General features: G+C 39.0%; 1 protein-coding gene across 1 annotated transcript in view; it reads right to left on the bottom strand.

Annotated features, from left to right (window-relative positions):
• Positions 1-18,907, bottom strand: part of STAG1 (stromal antigen 1) — a 157,834-nt gene that overhangs the window by 133,181 nt on the left and 5,746 nt on the right. Inside the window, exons 2-3 of the mRNA XM_009284948.2 lie at positions 16,627-16,729; positions 5,241-5,405 (exon numbers count right to left, since the gene is read on the bottom strand). Of these exons, the coding sequence (XP_009283223.1) occupies positions 5,241-5,405; positions 16,627-16,729 (268 nt within the window). The remainder of the gene's footprint in view (positions 1-5,240; positions 5,406-16,626; positions 16,730-18,907) is intronic.

Raw genomic sequence — 18,907 nt, 5'->3', positions numbered from 1 at the left:
AGGTGTGGGAGAAGGTGGGACCAATCTGTTCAACAGCAGCCTCACTTTATGCAAGATTAAAGCAGGCACATAGCAATTCTTTCTAACCAGAACCACTGGAAGGACTAAGGAACATTGGGATTATTCATACTGTATAATGATTATGTGATTAAAATAACTGTGGGATAAAATTCCAGGGAGTTGAGAGAAGTAAGCAAAGCAAAGCTTAATCCATGCAGAATGCGTTAGGAACCAGCTGATAAAGCTGTGCAGTCACTGGGGCTTGCTCTACTATCAACTTCCTTCCCTGGGAAAAGCCACCCCAAGGAGCAGCCTCGCTCTCTGGGGCAGCACCAGATGCCTTCTCCAAGGCCAGTGCCACCTCCTGCTCCACATTCACCAGCCCAGCTCCCTGCTGCAATGGCCAAAGTACCTGTGGCCGCCAGGATAGGGGAGCAGCTACTGCAGCAAGACCTGAGTGGGAACAATGATGTTCAAAACTTTGGCTCTACCTCTACAGTTGCTAAGGTTGGCCCACCCTAACTTCTAATTAACTGAAACTAATATTACTATTATTATAGAAAAATGAGGGTTGTAAAAGAAGCTGTTGGCTTAATACAGGAATGGGTGCAATTCCATGGTCTGAGCTATGCAGGGAGGTAGTATACAGACCATAATGGTCTATTTCTGCCCTAAATGCTACGAAAATACAAAAATTACTGAAATTATGTAGGATATGCCATATTAACAAGATGCATAAAGACATATCAGATCTTTGGAAGAACCGACTATCCTGCATTTCTTGTACAGATTCATCAAATCTCAAAGTGATAGAAAAAGATACTGGAGGTACTAGGAATTTCAATCAGAAAATAATTTCAGATACAGATGTTGATGACTATGTGTCATCCAAACCTGATACATTATGATAAAAGGAACTGGCAACCATGCCAGTAAGATGCTAATGCATAAAGAACAAAAAAAGAGCACTGCTGAAAGTGGTCAGAGTGTTTCCTTTACCACTTCCATATTATTTCCAACAGCTCAAACGTGTAATTACAAGGGACACATACCCTTTATTTTTGCATGTACTAATTTTTAACGTCAGTCTGCAAGAGACAGGTGGATAAACACTGAAAATCAGTATAATATTGAAAATACTATTGAAAATACTAACATTTCAGAAGTATTTTAAATTAATATTAATGAAAGATTTTTAATCTTTTCAGATAGACAACTGAAGGGAAAAAAGGTCTCATGATGTTCCTGCTCTGATACACAAACTTTCTAGCCAGTGTAGAACTGTGAACAAGAGTCACAGCTTGCCAACATGAGCCCAGTAGGTGCAAAGATGACAAAAATCTGAGGAACTGAAATATAAGAAACAAAGAAAATTTCTTCTCATGACAGGGTAGGCAGTGCTACAAATACATATTTACTCAAACATGGAGGGAACCTCAAAAGACTCAAATCCACGAGTGCCAAGGTGTGCAGACAAGAACAGTGAGGAACCCCATACATTCTTGATTTCTGGAGAGACAAAGAACTGGTGGCACAATGAAAAATTCCATTTCAACACACTAGAAAGCTCTCTTTGGATACACATCCTAAAATGCTTGTTGGCATATAACAGAGCCATATTTACTCTGAACCATGTCTAATCAACACCAAGATTACTTTTATGAGCATAAGCAAAGGGGTCAAATATGTTTTTCAAAATCAGCATCTAATCTGTAGTGAACTGCTAACATCAATTAAGGGTAGCTGGTAACGCATATAACATTACAGGGTAATCAAGGCATAGATCTGTTCATGTTTTGGTATTGAACACCTCTTACAACTACTGATGATTCTCTCTGATGTTCTGGGGGAGGCACAAATCCCCTTTGTACACAAGAAAGCAGAACGCTTCTGTGCTTGGTTTGACCAACACAGAAGTACAAACTTCATTACAGCTAATTGGTCATAATTTACTGAGAAATTTTCAGACTGAGGCCTAAACAAAATGGGAGATCATCAGACGTTCTTTACTCCACTGTCAGCTTAATGCCAGGGTCAGAGACCAATGCAGAAGTGCCTATTAAGATTTAAGCTACAAGTCAGCCTCTGTACCGGGGGCTCAGCTGGAAGAGTGGAGGTTCACCCACGCCCTTCATTCCCGTCAGTGTAAACTCAGGCAGTTCAGCACATGAGAAATGGTGATATAGTCCATTCTGCCTCCAGAGGTTTAGAGTGGGGAAATATAGTGGATATAGCTGTTTGGATAAAACATTCAAGAAAAAAAAAAAGACAAATGACAAAAAGCAGAAGAGTATCATGTTTGTCTAAGAAAAAAACATAGAGCCTAAAAAAGCTCTATGAATAGTCTTAATGGACTAACAAAATGTACCCACAGAAAACACGAACATCAGGTCATATCACACTTCATACACAGAGAGCTGCCGACAGAAAAACTTCTGAAGCAACTAACTGTACAAAAGGTTACACAGCAAATTAAAAAACAGTGGCAACAATCCGATACCAAGTTAATGTGGGTATCAAATTGATTTACAGAGTTCAAATGAGACTTAACACCGACAAAACTAGCACTTCATAATACAGGCAAAGATTTATATGCAAAGAACAGCTCTGAAGTTATGTATACTTGAAATACAAAATATTAACCTAACTTTGTTTCCCTGGAAGAACCAAACAGCAATAAGCCTGAAGAGAAGTAAATGAATCCTGCTACGAGAACCAAAATAGAGGACAAACTTAAAAGAAGTAAGAATTTAATTCAGGTACAGACTTTCATGAGTTGGCAACACAAAGCCAGAAAAATCTAACAACTAAAATCCTGAGAGCAGACAGCAGGACCAGATAGACCAGAAATGAAAGCACATGAAGTAAAATTCCCATGTAACCTCAGAATATACTAATTTAATTTTTCTGGGTTTTCATTGCTGGAAGCAAACTTAAGAGCACTATAGAAAAATGTAAGTTCATATTACAGTGAAAGAACTAAATATTGAGAAATAATAGGTTCTGACAAATAGAAATATATGGCACTTGTCTGAAAATTGGCAATACTTGTCAGTATTATAATATATATCTAATATATATAATCGCTAAAATTGGCCACAAAAAACCTGCATTGAAACTATGAAAAACAAAAATGCCAGGTATTCCTAGTTGTTACATCAAAATCCCTAAGCCATTAAGGAAAAAGTATAAAAATGCTAATAAATTTGGTTTATAGAACCTTGCTTTCACATGGGACTATTGTCCATAAGTGCAAGTTAAAAAATATTAAATCACATTTTAATTGCATCCTCTTTCCCCCTAAAGGGTTTTTTTTTTTTTTTTTTTTTTAAATATTTTTACCAATAGTAAAATTTTCTAAGGTGCACAAGTGACACAGTCTTGAAATTAGGATTGGTGCTCCTAAATATGGCTCAAGTCATTTATGGCTGTTTGCATCCCAGGCCTTCAAATAAACTTGCTTATTCCTTTACTATTTGCTTATCATTTCTCCACTGCTTAAAACGTGCTGTCTACTTCTTCCTCAAATATGTAGGCTGGGCACATTTTAAGCATGTGCGTGCACATGTATATATACACAAATATACAGACACACCCATCTATATATGCATATACAAATACTAAGTTTCTCAAAACAATTCCTTGGTATTTGAATTCCAAAGGTTTCTTAATACAAACATGTAGACAATTTCTTTTTAGAATTTCATTTGCAGAAGACTTCTGATGGCATCTCTTTTGAAATAAATAAAATGTATCAAAGTCAATTCCACACATGCAGAGTCATCAAATATCAAAGCAACCACCCATTCCTTTTCATTTGGCTCCTGCAAATATCAGTAACTCTAAGACAAACATACTACATAAAGCATATTGTATGTTCTGTACCACAGTAAAACCAGAAAATAGACTCCAGATGTTTCCTCAAATCCTGCCAAAAACGAAATTTGAAGAAGTGTTGAAAACCAAGCGAAGTTGGAAGCCCTGACTTAAAAAATGTAGGAAGAGGAGGCACAAGGAATCTGTAGCTTTGTTAGGAGTAAATTTGTTCTGTCTTCACCTACTAGAAAAGAAGGGTCAATCCTGAATAACTGTAAATACAGCAACTATGAAGAATAAAAACTCTCATTTTCTTCCTGTTTATTACTTCTTTAAAATTACATCTCAGACCTTCCACAGATTTGAGACAGAGAGAAAAATTTTCAACAGCTTTCACTCACTTGGAAGACTAGATTCCTTTGGGAGTTAATTAGACAGCTTTTCGCTACAGTAAAAGTAATATTGAAAATGGGACTTGGCCCCTAATTTTCCTAGTTTGTAATTTTCTCATGTTAGTTAGCACCACAAAGCCAAAACAAACTAACTGATACTGCATGAGTCCTGTTTTGTTGAAATGCAAAGTAAAGGAGGTTTGCTTAAACAATCTTTCAGTAGCAACGACCATTGGCTTTGCACTGCACCAGATGAACAGTTTTTTGGGCCCATTGTTTCTCCTTTGAGTGCCAAAAACAATAGCTGAAGCACAGTAGCTTACTAAAAGCATACAAATACTGTCAAAACCAATCATCTATAGACATTGAGGTGGGACTCATCTGGCCCAATAAACCCTGTAAGACCTCTGAAATTTCTCAAAACATAAAGGAGTAAGAAACACTTCCAGAGGCAATTCACTACAACTATCTTAGATGTTTATTTTACAATGAAAAATTTGCCTTCAGGATGTGTCCATGTTTGTCCCTTAGACACAGAGGAAGTCTAGGCTCCTAGTTTTTCCTTCATCTGCTGCTCTGGTGGGGAGAGCAAGAAGAATGCAAGCTGCAGTGCAAGGTACTCAAAAGTGCTTGTGTCGGCAGATATTTTTAAAAAAAACAAGCAAACAAAAAAAGCCTTGGATCCATCACTAATATCATATATACTTTTTCCTCATATAAAACTTATTACAGGATGTTCTTTAATGGGCTGCTTAATACCAACATGTATTTTCAATTTGGAAGTAATGAACAAAATAATGGAGAATTTGAAATGCATGACTTTGACCTGTCTCTTGTCTTTCAGAAGTATATATGACAGTCCTCAACTCAATCAAAGCACATTCTGTCCCTTACTTTATCATACACAGACAGTCTATTGGACCAATAGAGGTTATGAAAAAATACAATTGTTTACAAAAGCATATCTTAGACTGAACTTCTACAGGCAGGATATACTGAATTGTAAAGGGGTAACACAATTAGTTATTTTACCTGCATAGCACTCTTCCCCAGCTTAACCACCTCAAACAAAGTGACCGGGTCCCCTTCGCCATTCTGCTGAGGGTGGCCATTAGCTCTTCCACGACTTGCTCCTCTAGCTCCAGATTCAGCACGACCCTTGTCTGCTGGAGACTTCCGAGGTTTCTTAGTGGCAGACTGGGCAAAGAAAACCAGCAGAATGAAAATTTACTATAGCTATATCTGAAATCACTCAATGTATCTTTATAAATTATACATAAATATTACACACACATTTATACACTCTCACGTGTATATACACACACAAGTATCACAGAATAAGCCAGGCTGGAAGGGATCTCAGGAGGTCTCCAGCCTGACCTCCTGCTCAAAGCAGGGTCAGCTATGAAATTCAACCAGGTTGCTTAGGGCTTTATCCAGTTGGGTACATATATTTTTATTTATCAGTAGTTGTTGAGGAACAACTTAAAAGCCACTGTCATGTCAAGGTAAGTAGTGGTGAGCTTCCAACATTGGAGTACCGGTTCACGTCAATACCCATATTAGTCTTATTCAACACAGGCAGACAGTCGACAACATGACTAAAACTAGATAAATGGTAGCAAATTACAGACAGGACAGGAAAAGTGTTTTATGTTGGCACACAAAATAAACTTTAGAATAACTAATGATCTTTGGAAGACAATTATTGAAAATGTACTTGTCATGTTAACATTAATTTTATTTATTTTCATTTTTATACAACTTTTATAAGAAATTGTGTACATAAAGAGTCAGCTCTTCAACTCAACTTAAATCACTGAATTTATACAGCCAGATTTAGTAGATCGTAATAGCCCCTTGCTTCAAAATTTTATGTTAAAACATTTTCCCTGTGAATCTAAATTATTTAATACAAGTTTTCTCCAGATTCTTCAAGCTTATAATCAGGTCGTATAGATCCCACTTGTAAGAAGTCACCTAGTGAACAGTTTGCTCTGAATTTAAGTCACTTTATGCAAAAACAAAAAAAAAGTTTCTGGGGAAAATAACATAAGATTCCTGCTACGATCTTACTTCCATATTCTATTCTTTCTCCCTACTGTGAGGCAGACAAAAGCAAAAGCTGCCGTTTTCCACAGAACAATTAAGCTATTTTGAGGAATTATGTTAAAGAAAACAACATGCAAGCGACTTGAAGATTACATTTAGGACAATATCCTCATGGTACCATTTACTTGAGTATACTAGAAGCTTTAACAGAAACTGGCTGACAGTAAAGAACATGAAGTCAACATTTTTGGTTGCATCTTCCAACTGCAGACACATTAAGAATTTTCCTGCAGAGGAAAGGGATCTAACTTCTGGAAGAGAGCTGGTAGAAGACAGACCTGCAGTCTAGCTTTCCCCTTACTTTAAAAGGGATCACTGCTGGTGGGGCCAGAGAGCTAAAGAAAAGGGCCAAGTAGAGTGCAACTGCAACTGCCTCTTGCAAATACTCAACTAAGGACTTGCATACAGATGCAAGCTGGAAAGCTTAAAATAATGGTACAATCTGTGAAAAGTTTTTTGGATATCATCTGCACTTATGATCAAAAGAATACGCGTTCTCTCTCAATGAATTTTTAAACGTGCAAAGCTGCCTTTATCAGCAAGAAAGCTATCAATACATGAAATGTTTGATCTCTACCAAGCTCCAAAAAAACCACAATCGCTATTTAATAGAACAGCAAAGAATTTGAAGTAAATTGACTCTTTTGAGATATATAATCCACGTGCTTATTCAATCTGGGTGAGAGTGCTGGTTTCAGAGCAGGGATAGAGTTAATTTCCTTCCTAGTAGCTGGTACAGTGCTGTGTTTTGGATTTAGGGTGAGAACAATGTTGATAACACACGTGCACAAGAAGCTGGGAGGGGGCACAGCCAGGACAGCTGACCGAAACTGGCCAAAGGGATATTCCATACCATGTGACGTCATGCTCAGTATATAAAGCTGGGGGAAGAAGAAGGAAGGGGGGGACGTTTGGAGTGATGGCGTTTGTCTTCCCAAGTAACCGTTACGCGTGATGGAGCCCTGCTTTCCTGGAGATGGCTGAACACCTGCCTGCCGATGGGAAGTAGTGAATGAATTCCTTGTTTTGCTTTGCTTGTGTGCGCGGCTTTTGCTTTACCTATTAAACTGCCTTTATCTCAACCCATGAGTTTTCTCACTTTTACCCTTCCGATTCTCTCCCCCATCCCACCGGGGGGGAGTGAGCGAGCGGCTGCGTGGTGCTTAGTTGCCGGCTGAGGTTAAACCACGACAGAGAGTAAGCCATAAGCAGTTCAACTAGCTACATGTACTGCTAAATGAAAGCAGGAATGCAAGTTGATGCCTTCCACAGAAGCTAATGCAACCCCCCTCTATACTCAGTTTCTCTCAACATGTAATTCAAAGGGAGACATTAAACACTGCAAGGATGAAGGGAAAGCAAGTAGGAGATGGAAGTGAAATGCACACATCCAAAGATACCTTGTTACTGGAAAGCAATAAGAAAAGCCACCTACACTGGCATGAGTACTATGGACCAGTGTGCACATGCTCAGAACAAGTAATCACGAGACATGTAAATGCTCAGTTTAAACTCCACTTTTGTCAGGTATCCTGGGGAAAGGGGAGTGCTTTGACCAAGACTCATAGTTTGAATTAGAAGGGTGAGAACACCTACGAGCTCTCAGAAGAGGTACAGAAATAACCAACAGATGTACTTTTGACAGAATTATTGGACAAAGCCAGATTCTTCAAGCCCAAGTAAATATCTCTATATCCTGGACCTGATATAGTACTGAGTCTACTTGAATAAAGTTTCTCTCTGGTATAGATTTTCTTTTGACAATGAGAACATCTCTCTCAGTGGAGAAACCAAGTCTTTCATTTAACAAAAGCCATTCTGCATCCAAGCTGGGGTAGCTAAATCCAGATGCAGGATCTGTATTGAATCCTGCCTCTAAAGACAAAACCAGCAGACCTCAGATCCTCCACTGAGAAACTGAAGAAAATCCAAAACTAGAACTTTCTGAGTTAGGCAGGGACTAACATTATCTTCAGGTGGAGAGGCACTAGAGGATGGGTATCCACCGGACTTCCACTGCAGAGCACTTCCACCCAGTAGGCATCTGATAGGAAGCCCAAGCTCAATCCCACTCCAGAGTGCAAATATGAAAGCAAGTCATATGTAGGTCCTCCAGCCTCCAGAAACTGCCTGGTACTCTAATTATGAAGTTTTGCAAGCACAAGGCACAGAATTGAGGAACTGGCATTATCTTATTCATTAACATACAATATTACAATGCTGCTGTCAGACATTACTTGCATGTACTGCCCCTGAATTTACAGCAAGAAACTTTGCAGGCCATCTTGACAGATGAGCTTCATACGGGTTCCTACCTCCGAGTACAAAGCTGAATAGGTAACCCTATTTCAAGAGGAAAATTTTTCACAATAGGAAAATTTTCATCAAGAGAAAAATTTTTCATAACGAGAACAATCAGCCATTGGAATAATCTCCCCAGGGAAGTGGTGGAATCCTCAACATCGGACACTTTTAAGATTCAGCTGGACAGGGTGCTGGGCCATCTTGTCTAGACTGTGCTTTTGCCAAGAAAGGTTGGACCAGATGATCCTTGAGGTCCCTTCCAACCTGGTATTCTATTATTCTATCCCAGGATGGAGACATCCAACACCACTGAAGCAAGTGAAGAAAAAGCATGGACTGGTACAACCATAGAAACGCAAAGACGACTCCATGATACAGAGTATCTGTGGAATATCTGCAGAGGCAGGGTGCTCTTGGAAGCGGAGTTGCAAAGTCAAACTACAAATCTAAAAATTATGTTTGGCATTGAGGATGCCAAACAGAAGTAACCCTGCATCCCAAAAGAGAGATACCTGCATTCACAGGAAAGGGTGGTCCTTCAGCTTAACACAAAAAACCCCATCCTCTAATGCCATGAAGAGCTTCCACACAAACAGCCCTGCCCAAGGATGAGTGTGGCTCCAGTAAACCTGTCAGACTATCACTGACAGGTATAAAATGTGATGTTTCATAAGATCAAACAGCCTGAACTTGTAGCAAGTCTACTCTTGTGAGGATCCACCAAATGGTCATCAAGATACAGGAAAAATAAAACCTCTGCTTCTTAACAGGAACAATTGTGGTTACTGCTTGCCCCTTTACACACTTTCAGCCAGAAACTTCCTGCCTCTACCTAAAGCCCCCTTAAATTGACAGTCATGCATGGGTTTTGGTTTTTTTTTTTCCTTTTTAAATGTCAGTCTGTCAGAATCCTGAGGTGGGTAAGAACTGATTGTTTTCCCGACTCAAAACTGACTTTTCTCCTGTTTATGAGAGAGATCTCTGAAAAGTTATGGAAAAGGCAAGCTGGTTCGCAATATTGTATCTAAATGTATGCGTAAAGCCTTGTAACGATTTCCATAATCCAGGCATCTGCTGCAATGGTAGAGCCAACATTGAGGTGAATTACGACTACCAGAGGGAAGGATAAAGAAGCATGACAAGGTAAGAAAGCTTGAGGCTTTTTCATCACACACCAAGAAAAGTGCTGCTTGGAGCTGTGAGCCTGTAGCAGTTAAATCCATGCTTTCACTCTGAGACCCAGGACAGTCAGACTTGTGGTGGTGTCAAAATGGACTGAGTTGCCAAACGAAAACAGAAGATACTAATGATTTTTCAGATCTGTGCAGTAGATTCAACTGACAACAATTAAAGCTGAGAATTTGTATACACCAGCATTAGGAAATTCAGAAGTTCCAGAATGTGTCACAGAAGCAACTCTAAAATGGCCATATTGATGACCACATAGTTTACCCGTTGCTTTATGGCTTAAACTAAGGCAAACAGGAAACAAAATACTTACCCTGACTGTAATTAAACTCAAATGATGACAAGTCAGAATTTTGTAATAAATTAGCTAGATAATACTTTTCCTTTCATGTCTTTAAAATTATTGTGAAAAAAAGTGACTGACATTTGTAAAATCAAGTAATACAGTGAAAGTTAATTCACATGCTACCAAAAAAGAAAGTGAAAGTGGCTTGACATTTTCCATTAACATTCCAAGTTGATCTGATGCACTTCACAAAGAAATAAAGACAATAGAAGCGTTACAGGTCAGTAACTGCACCTAACCCACCGCCTTAAATGATGGCCTCTACATGCATTCATACCGTAAGTAATTTAAAGCAATACCCCATTTCTCAAGATAGCGCAAAGAAGCTTTTTAACCTTCCACTTGAGTCAGACTGAAGAACTTGCCTCTCAAAGGCATCATCATCTTGAGAGGCCTCTGCATTATAACTTCATGTTAAGCAGAAGAATGGTAATGTCTGAGCTCTTTCTGAATGAATCCTGATTAAGCAAAGAAGGCTACCGCACTTTGCACTTCATAACATCATCATGGTTATCTAGGGCGAAGATCTTGGATTCAAATGGTCAGTCCTCTGGACTTTTTTCATCATAGAAACAAACAAGATGCTCCCTGTGTAAAGCCTCATCCTGCAAATAAAGACAGATGCAGGTCCCCTAACATCCAGTGTGTAAAGAGCTGCTTCAGCTGTAGCACATCCAGTTTAGATCAAAAAAAAAAAACCAAAACAACAGAGGCAGTGTTGAGGGGTGGGGGAGTGTTCCTTTTTTTCATCCTTATTTTAAAATCCAGCAAGAGTTCTAAAAGCGATCTTAAAGACTCAAAAGTCTGCTATAAACGCTTGAATCACTACTATTCTTCTAGCTGAGGCAATTGCTACCAAAAAAAGACTATTTCCACAGAAAAATGAAGAATAGATTAGATTGCCAAAAATACAAGGACCACCCCATCAAAAGCTTAAAAGGAAAACTTCTAATGTCATTAGGATTTCTCCACCAGGAAGCTACAAGTAGCACGACAGAGAAGTCTTCACATACTGGCTGTATGTGCACTTCGTTTCCACAGAACTACAGAAAGACTTATTCACTTCATTTTTAAAGGACAGACCTAAAATATCAGGCAAGCAAGCTGAAACAGGACACTGATGTAAGTCACGCCAAACCACAAAGCTCGACTACTATGAAAAGAAATTCTTCCAAGAGGATTCCTTCCTACTATTAATCAGGACATGTATGATTTGGAACTAGGAGGAAAACTCAATCCCCTGCAGTATCTAACATTCATGCTACGAGACTAAATAAGGCTAGGAGTCTGCTGCAAAGTTAAAATTTCACATATGAATGCAAAGATAAGGTATTGTGTTCTGTCTCCTCCATATCAAACAATACAAAAGGACTTGAAAGCAAAACCGTACAGTCTGTGCTGGGGACAAAAGGATCAGAAGTGCCTTGTTCCATCTTGCCTTAATAGAAGAATCTGAGGAGAGAAGTTGGAGAAAGGCATGCTGCAGCCCTGAGTATGGGATGAGAGAGACACCAGCAGAGATCTCAGAATTGTCACCTCTGGAACAGAAAGACTGACATTTCTTCTTGTCCTCTGAGTTGAAGAGGCTAATCTGTCTACTCCTACTTCAAAGCTGAAATATAGCCAGGGATCTCTCTCACTCCCTCAACCCCTAACAGCTGAGGTTTAAGCCAAGCTATTCTGAGCTCCTGGGAAGGTAAGGCCAGGTAGGTTAAAATAAAGCATGCCAACAACATTGAACAAAGAGTGTTGATCCAAGAGAGGAGACAAAAAAGGCTAGATAAATAACTGATCTGAGTGTGAGCTCACTAATGTGAAAGCTGCATTGCATCATAAGCCCTTGGGCTTTCAAAATCCCCTACCTAGAACAGGAGAGCGCATCCATACCCATGTATTTCAATAATGCAGCAGACAGAAAAGGCATTTTTGGCCAATGCTTCTCAGCAACTTCAACCAGAGGACTGTTATAGGTCACTCCTTAAATACACCCCACACAATTCACTAAATAGATATCCAGATGGTATGCTCACATGCAGTGTCGCATAAATACATGCACCAAAATATTCCACTGACTGGACAGATTTACCTGTTGGCCAGTCGTTCCACAGGCATCTGGTCTAACAAGACTCAGTGTTCAGAAGCAGACATGGGCAAGGGGGAGGCCAGCACCAGCCATTGTCAATGCTAGAACAGGACATGGTGCAACTCCTGTTAAATTCACAGCAAGGGTCGGTGAATTCAGGACAATCAGGTTAGATTCTGAGAGTTATTTTGAAGGACCAATGCACTTAATCTCTTCGCAAGTTGACTGTCTAGTCTACTCAGTCAAGTATTCATTAGAATAGTCTCTCATAGAAGTGGAGGGGCAACTTGGAAAGCAGTGTTTTCAGGAAGGGAAGGTTCCCCAAAATATTAAGGTTCTCTATGAACTGAAGAGGTATTTGCTACAAATGGCAATTTTTAAAATGAGGACCATCTCTTTACAGAAGTCTCAAATCTGCAAAGAGGAATATCTTTGGAAAAAAGTTTGGAAAACCCTCTAGTCTGTCTTTCTAACAAAAGGTCAAGTCCATTCTATAACACTACAGCAGAAACCTATTTAAAATACATACATACATGTATTTGATGCAGTACACTGTGTGCAGCTCTGTAATAGAACCATGCAGCTAGACAAAACAAGCACAGAAGAGTAAACTCTCTTTCCAAAAGAGGTCAATATGTTTATGGCAGATGTGTCACTGTAGCTGTGATGGCCTAAGGACATAAGCAAATCAGTATTTGCAGGGAGACATCGAATCTTGTTAGACCATAATATTTTAGTTAGGGAAAAAAACCAAACAAAAAACAGAAGAGCCTTTGGGCAGAAAAGCCTTTCTTTAGGTCTACAACAGAAATGAAAAACATCAAAGCTAAGTATCAGCTGAGAAAAACAGCTCTGAATTTAACTAAATATTTTAATCTGTTTCACGTCTGAGAGCAAAGGTAGGTGGTATCTGTGAAGGAAATAAAAATCACATTAGCAGATGGAAGAGTGGGGGAAAAAATGTCAGAGCTGCGCCTCCTGTAAGAAACAGATCATTCACCTGGGGAAAGTGGATGGGTTAGCAACGTGGATAGGTGAGCAACGTGGAGGAGGAGAGAAAGTGAAATACAATGTTTGCAAAAACAATACCTCAATTACTAATTCCATGACTTTTAATATCAAATGTTATAAATTTAATTGCCTAGATTAGACTTTCCAAGGTGTTCACACTTCTCCTCAAGGATATTAGAAAATGAGTGGCTTTTTCCTTTTTGGTCATTCTTTTGTAGAACAACCTTATTTACTCCTTTCTGTTGCTGCAGTATCGATTATGAAGGCAGGATTTGATTGTGTATCCAAACATATACATTTTGTCAAGTCACCCAAAAAACTGTAGCAAAATGACTGAATTTGTGGATGAGGGGAGAGCAATAGATGCCATTTATCTTGACTTTAGCAAGCTTTTCAGTCTCCCACAATATTCTTGTATTTAAATTGGGAAGTTGTGATGTGGATGGGTAGAAGACTAGATGGGTGGACAAGTGGTTGAACTGTTGGGCTCAGAGCATAGCAGTTAATGGATCATCCTCTACCTGGAGGCTGGCAATGAGGGAGTAAGACAGAAGTCTAACTGGAACGTGTCCAGTTTCCCATCTTTATCAGATAGCCAGAGGGGGTGAAAGAGTGTGCTCCTGTCAAGTGTGCAGATGACACCAAATTGGCAGGGAGACGGCTTAATGACATCAAGGACAAGACTGCTATTGACAGTCTGGAGGACTGGGCTATCAGTACACTCAAAATTCAACATGGGCAAATGCAAAGACCTGCCCCGAAAGAGGAATAAATCCCTGCACCAACACAGGCTGGAGACCAGCTAGTCAGGGAACAGCTCTATGGAAAAGGACCTCAGGATCTTGGAGGACAGCAAACTGGACATGAGACAGCCATGTGCCTGAGCAGCAAAGGCCATCCAGCACCCTGGGCTGTACAAACAGGAATATAACAGTACACCAAGGAAAGTGATTATACCCTTTTACTCAGCACTTCTTAGCCGTTATCTGGAATACCGTGTCCAGTTTTGGCCCTCTCAATGCGAGAGAGGTATTGATAAACTAGAACAAGTTCAGCAGAGGGCTACCAGCACGGTCAGGGGGCCGGGAACACTCCCCCGTGAGGCTTTTTGCAACAGCATATAGTGGGAGGACAACTGACAGTAGTCATGAACTGAAGAAAGAGAGGTTCTGACTGCCTACAAGGAAGAAATTTTTCATGAAATAAAATGAAACAGGTTGCTGAGAGAGGGTGTGCAGTCTCCAGTCTTGGTGGTTTTCAAGACCAGACTGGAAAAACCCTGAGCAATGTGGTCTGATCCCAAAGCTGAACCTGCTCTGAGCAGGAGGTTGCAATGAGACATCCTGAGGTCCCTCCCAGCCTGATTCCATGATTGACCATCATTGTTTCTCTTCTCTGAACGTCTTCCAGTCCTAATATACCCTTTCTTGAGATTTTGGGGTGGAGGTCAAGAGGGGAAGAGAAACTAGAATTGTGCAAAGTATTCCAAATTTTGGCAAACCACAGTTTTATAAAGGACACAGTATTTGTTTTATTCTCTATTCTCTTCCTCAGTTTTAAGACTGGATTTGGTTTTTTTGACCCCTATTGAGCATTAAGATGATGCTTTCATGGAATCATCTCTGACAACCCTAAGGTCTTGTGCCTTAGCAGCAACGATCAGCTCATAGCCCACCATTTTATGTATGAAGCAATGGCCGCTTCCTCTGTATGTTCATCACTTTACAATCATGTGCACTTAATGAGCCTGGAGCTGTTCTAAGCATAATGAGCAATTGCTTCTGTAGAAACTTGATAGCAGGACCAGTAGAGTGCTTCAGCGAATAGGAGCTACTAATAAGCTCAGACAGAGGGATGAGAAAAGCCTTTTGTAACATTCACCTCTCCTTTCCAGTGAATGTGTGGTGGGTACAAGATACCACTAGTGTTGCTTTAACTTAAATACCTACACTCTGACAACCTTCTCGGTTAGCAATCAGGTTACACCATCCTCTGTTGTTTTTTTTCTTAATTAGATCTTCAAAACCTCATAGATTTACTAATGAGATATTCTTAAGATAATTTCTGATTTTGCCCTTCGCTTACAAGCTAAACAGATGACCCGTTCTCTTTACATGCTTCTTTAAAGCTTCTTGTAAAGAAGCTCCATGTTTGTGAGCAAGTCTGTCCATCTGATGAAGAATATATGCCATCATAGGAAACACTGTTCAAAAGCTTTCAAAAAGGAAGACAACATGCCCAGAAAAGCCCAGGATTTAAAATGTTGGCTCCCAAAGTAAGTCCAGAGACTGTGATGCAAATTGAAAACCAATGCTAAGGAGGAGTTTGCTCCAGCTTGGCCAGCATGCTTGAGAGGAACACATGGTTCTGTCCATTCTTACAGCCTCACTAGCTCATGCTTAAGGAGTTAGACTTAGGGTGGAAGGTCTTAGGGTAAAAAATAATAAATCTCAATCTATTAGTGCTATATTCATGCTGGGGGTGTACTCATAGACAAACACTATGAGGAGAATCAAAACCATTAATAACAAACACATAGAAGTTCCCACCAAAAATCTTATTCCACAGTGTGTACTTCAAGTGATATAAGCAAGAGAACTACATCTGATGACACTGAAGAACTAAAATGAAGGACAATATGACACACAGCACTTTCTGTATTTTCCAATAAATTGGCTATTTTATAAAATAAATGAAAATAAAAGAGAAAGCCTCCTTAAATACTATGTGTAATAGAGAATTGTTTCTGTATGTTCCCATTCATGGGTGAGCAATGGGCAGAGACTACTGAAGAACAGCAAATCTTATACAGCAGACAGCAATATTGTCTGCTGCACTATGCTAGAGAATAGGTTGACACTCCCAATCTATACATAGGACACAGTGTATGTCAATTACATGAATTTTTAAGATGTGTTAATAGATATTCCGAGGCATTTAGTTAATACTATGCTGCAACTCTTCCATTCGCATTAAGAGATTATCAGTTACTAAAAGGATGGCTCAAATGTCATTTGTCACTTAGAATCCATTACAACTTTCAAAACAGAAAGTGGTTGTGCTTACTGAGATTAGTCTCATGTCTGAAAGAATGTTGTAATATGACAATAACAACAGAATTGTAATGTTCATGTAAGTAGGTAGTGAAAGAAAAAATAATAGCTATTATGAGCTCATTTTTATGTCCCTTTTTAAACACTCCAAACATTGTTTGTGCATCAATCTGATAAATATTTCATACTACAAGTCTTCATAAAGTTTGACACAGGGCTCATTAAAAGCCTACTTATGTGACCACAAGATGATTAGATGAAAAACAGTTTGCAGTCAATTTTAAATAGATGCATAACAAAACAAAACTAAATTACACATACTGGAGGCCTGCCAGGACGGCCCCTTTTTCTTTTTCCTTTGACTTCTGCTTCTTCAAGCTCACTGCCAGCATCTGAATGTGCAGTAGTTTCATTTGTAGAATCCCTAGGGGGGGAAAAACACTAGATAAATTAAAATGATTTGAAATCAACAAGTAATCTATAACTGACTGATTAAATATTTAGTCCTAAGCCAGAAAAAAAGTAGTCAGCATTAAAAGGCTTGCCACATTTATTCTGCAAACTAAGGAACTAAGCATTGTTAGCCCTGGCAAAAAGCCTTACCTTTTTATGGGCTGGAATGTCATTTTATAGACTGGAAATTATTTAAATTAACAGCTTATTTTGAAACCACGTTACACTTCAAAAACTGGCTATATTAAACAGCACATTCTCAACATATCCATCCCACAATGTATTCACTAGTATCAACTTTCTTTTACTCTTAGTAACTACTGCCGAGCTGCTTTCAAGGCCATGAGAAAGCAAACTGGAGTCCAATCCAGCTATCACATCATTAGAACAGTTACACAAGTTCCCACCCGGGTTACATCATGTTTTTAGTCACATTCAAAGACAATGGTATGGCGCAGCTGTTAATAAAGAGAGGATTATCACTGACTGTGAGGCACAAACCCGAAAACTCACTTTGTTCTAAAGACATTTACGATTCTTGCAGTTAGAAAAATGTTTTCACTTGTACAATGAAAAAACCTTGACACTGCTCAACAACTATTAGCAGAGGAGCCCACAGTATCATTTTTCAATCATTCCTGTTTTAAACTTATGACCATACTAAGTAGGGGAAAAAACATTATCCCAATTTCTGCCCGCCCCCCCGCCCCAAGCCAGGCGCACAGGTACTTCTCTGCCTTCAAAACAGACCTGGCTGCTTGAAGAAACTCAGCTTGTAATTGATCTTCTGAGGCACTAGATTTTGCCCAAGAAGAGCCCACAAGCAAAACCATACCTGTTACTGATGTGCTTTATTTTTAGTTTGCAAGACCACCAGTGCATGAGATCTTTGTAAATGAAAGAGTAACTGTAACAATGTCCTAGATTACTCAGAGATGGGTCAAGTCTAGCTCTAATCAGAGATTTCTTTAAATCCAATAGCATTTCCTTGAACTGAAAGGAGTTAAATTGCTGTAAAACTTGTGCAAGGGGAAGGTGAAAAACAGACCTATTCCATTATTTTATACAACCTCAAACATAAAAGGTGGCATTAGTGATCTGGTTTACAGAAACTGAGAAGCTTCAGCAAGCCAAGATCTACACAGATCTTCCACATTGTCTGGGGTTTTATTTTTTTATTTTGTTTTATAAATCAGGAATACTTCACAAATTTGCTGTATCACCAAAAAAGCTATTTAGTAATGCAGAAAGATACAAACATCATTGTACCGGAATCAAGAATGTTCTGATACTTCTCTTTACTGAAATGACTGCATTGTTCTAGATCTGCTCTAACCCAAATAATTCTGCAGAACTATGATGAATTTCTAATATTAAGACATTCTTTTCCAACCTTTTCCAATTTGCAAGCACAAAAACACCATGGGGTCCACAGAATCCTTTACAAAAGCTAGAATGGAGTAAAACATATATGAATCTCCTTTTCTGAAAGTAACTTCAAAGGATTATCTCTAAACACTCTACAGACCCCAGAAAACCAGGCACCCCAGATTAAAAAACAGTATTCGAGTACATTTGAGTTCCCAAATTATACGCTTGTAAAACAGTATCTCTACAAAATACTGAAAATGCAGCTTTGTTGTGATAAAATTAAAGAGAAGTAGCTTTTCTGCTTCATAAAATATGAAATTTGAAAAACTCAATATCAAGCGATTAATGTGAAAAAAACCCACCTGTAAAAAGCCTAAAACCAAATAAAAGAAACCCCACACATAGTTCAAAATTATTTGGTAAAATAGGGCCACACTGGTGAAAAGCAATACAGTGAATACACGTGAAAACAATGCCTATGTGGATGGATGTATCCATTCTCTACTCAAACACCAGCCATCACACTGCAACTCAATTTGACAAAAATGTGTATTGCCTCACAATGACAGTATTTTTTTTTAAATAACTTTTGAATACAGAAGAAGCCCCATAAAAATATAGAATCGTAGAATCATTTAGGTTGGAAAAACCTCTAAGAGATCATCGAGTCCAAACCTTAACCTAGCACTGCCAAGTCCACCACTAAACCATGTCCTTAAGCACCACATCTACACATCTTTTAAATACCTCCAGGGATGGGGACTCAACCACTTCCCTG

Source organism: Aptenodytes forsteri, unplaced genomic scaffold (genome assembly GCF_000699145.1).
Source record: "Aptenodytes forsteri isolate BGI_AS27 unplaced genomic scaffold, ASM69914v1 Scaffold679, whole genome shotgun sequence".
NCBI classification, from domain to species: domain Eukaryota; kingdom Metazoa; phylum Chordata; class Aves; order Sphenisciformes; family Spheniscidae; genus Aptenodytes; species Aptenodytes forsteri.
This window is presented reverse-complemented; position numbering and strand designations above follow the sequence as displayed.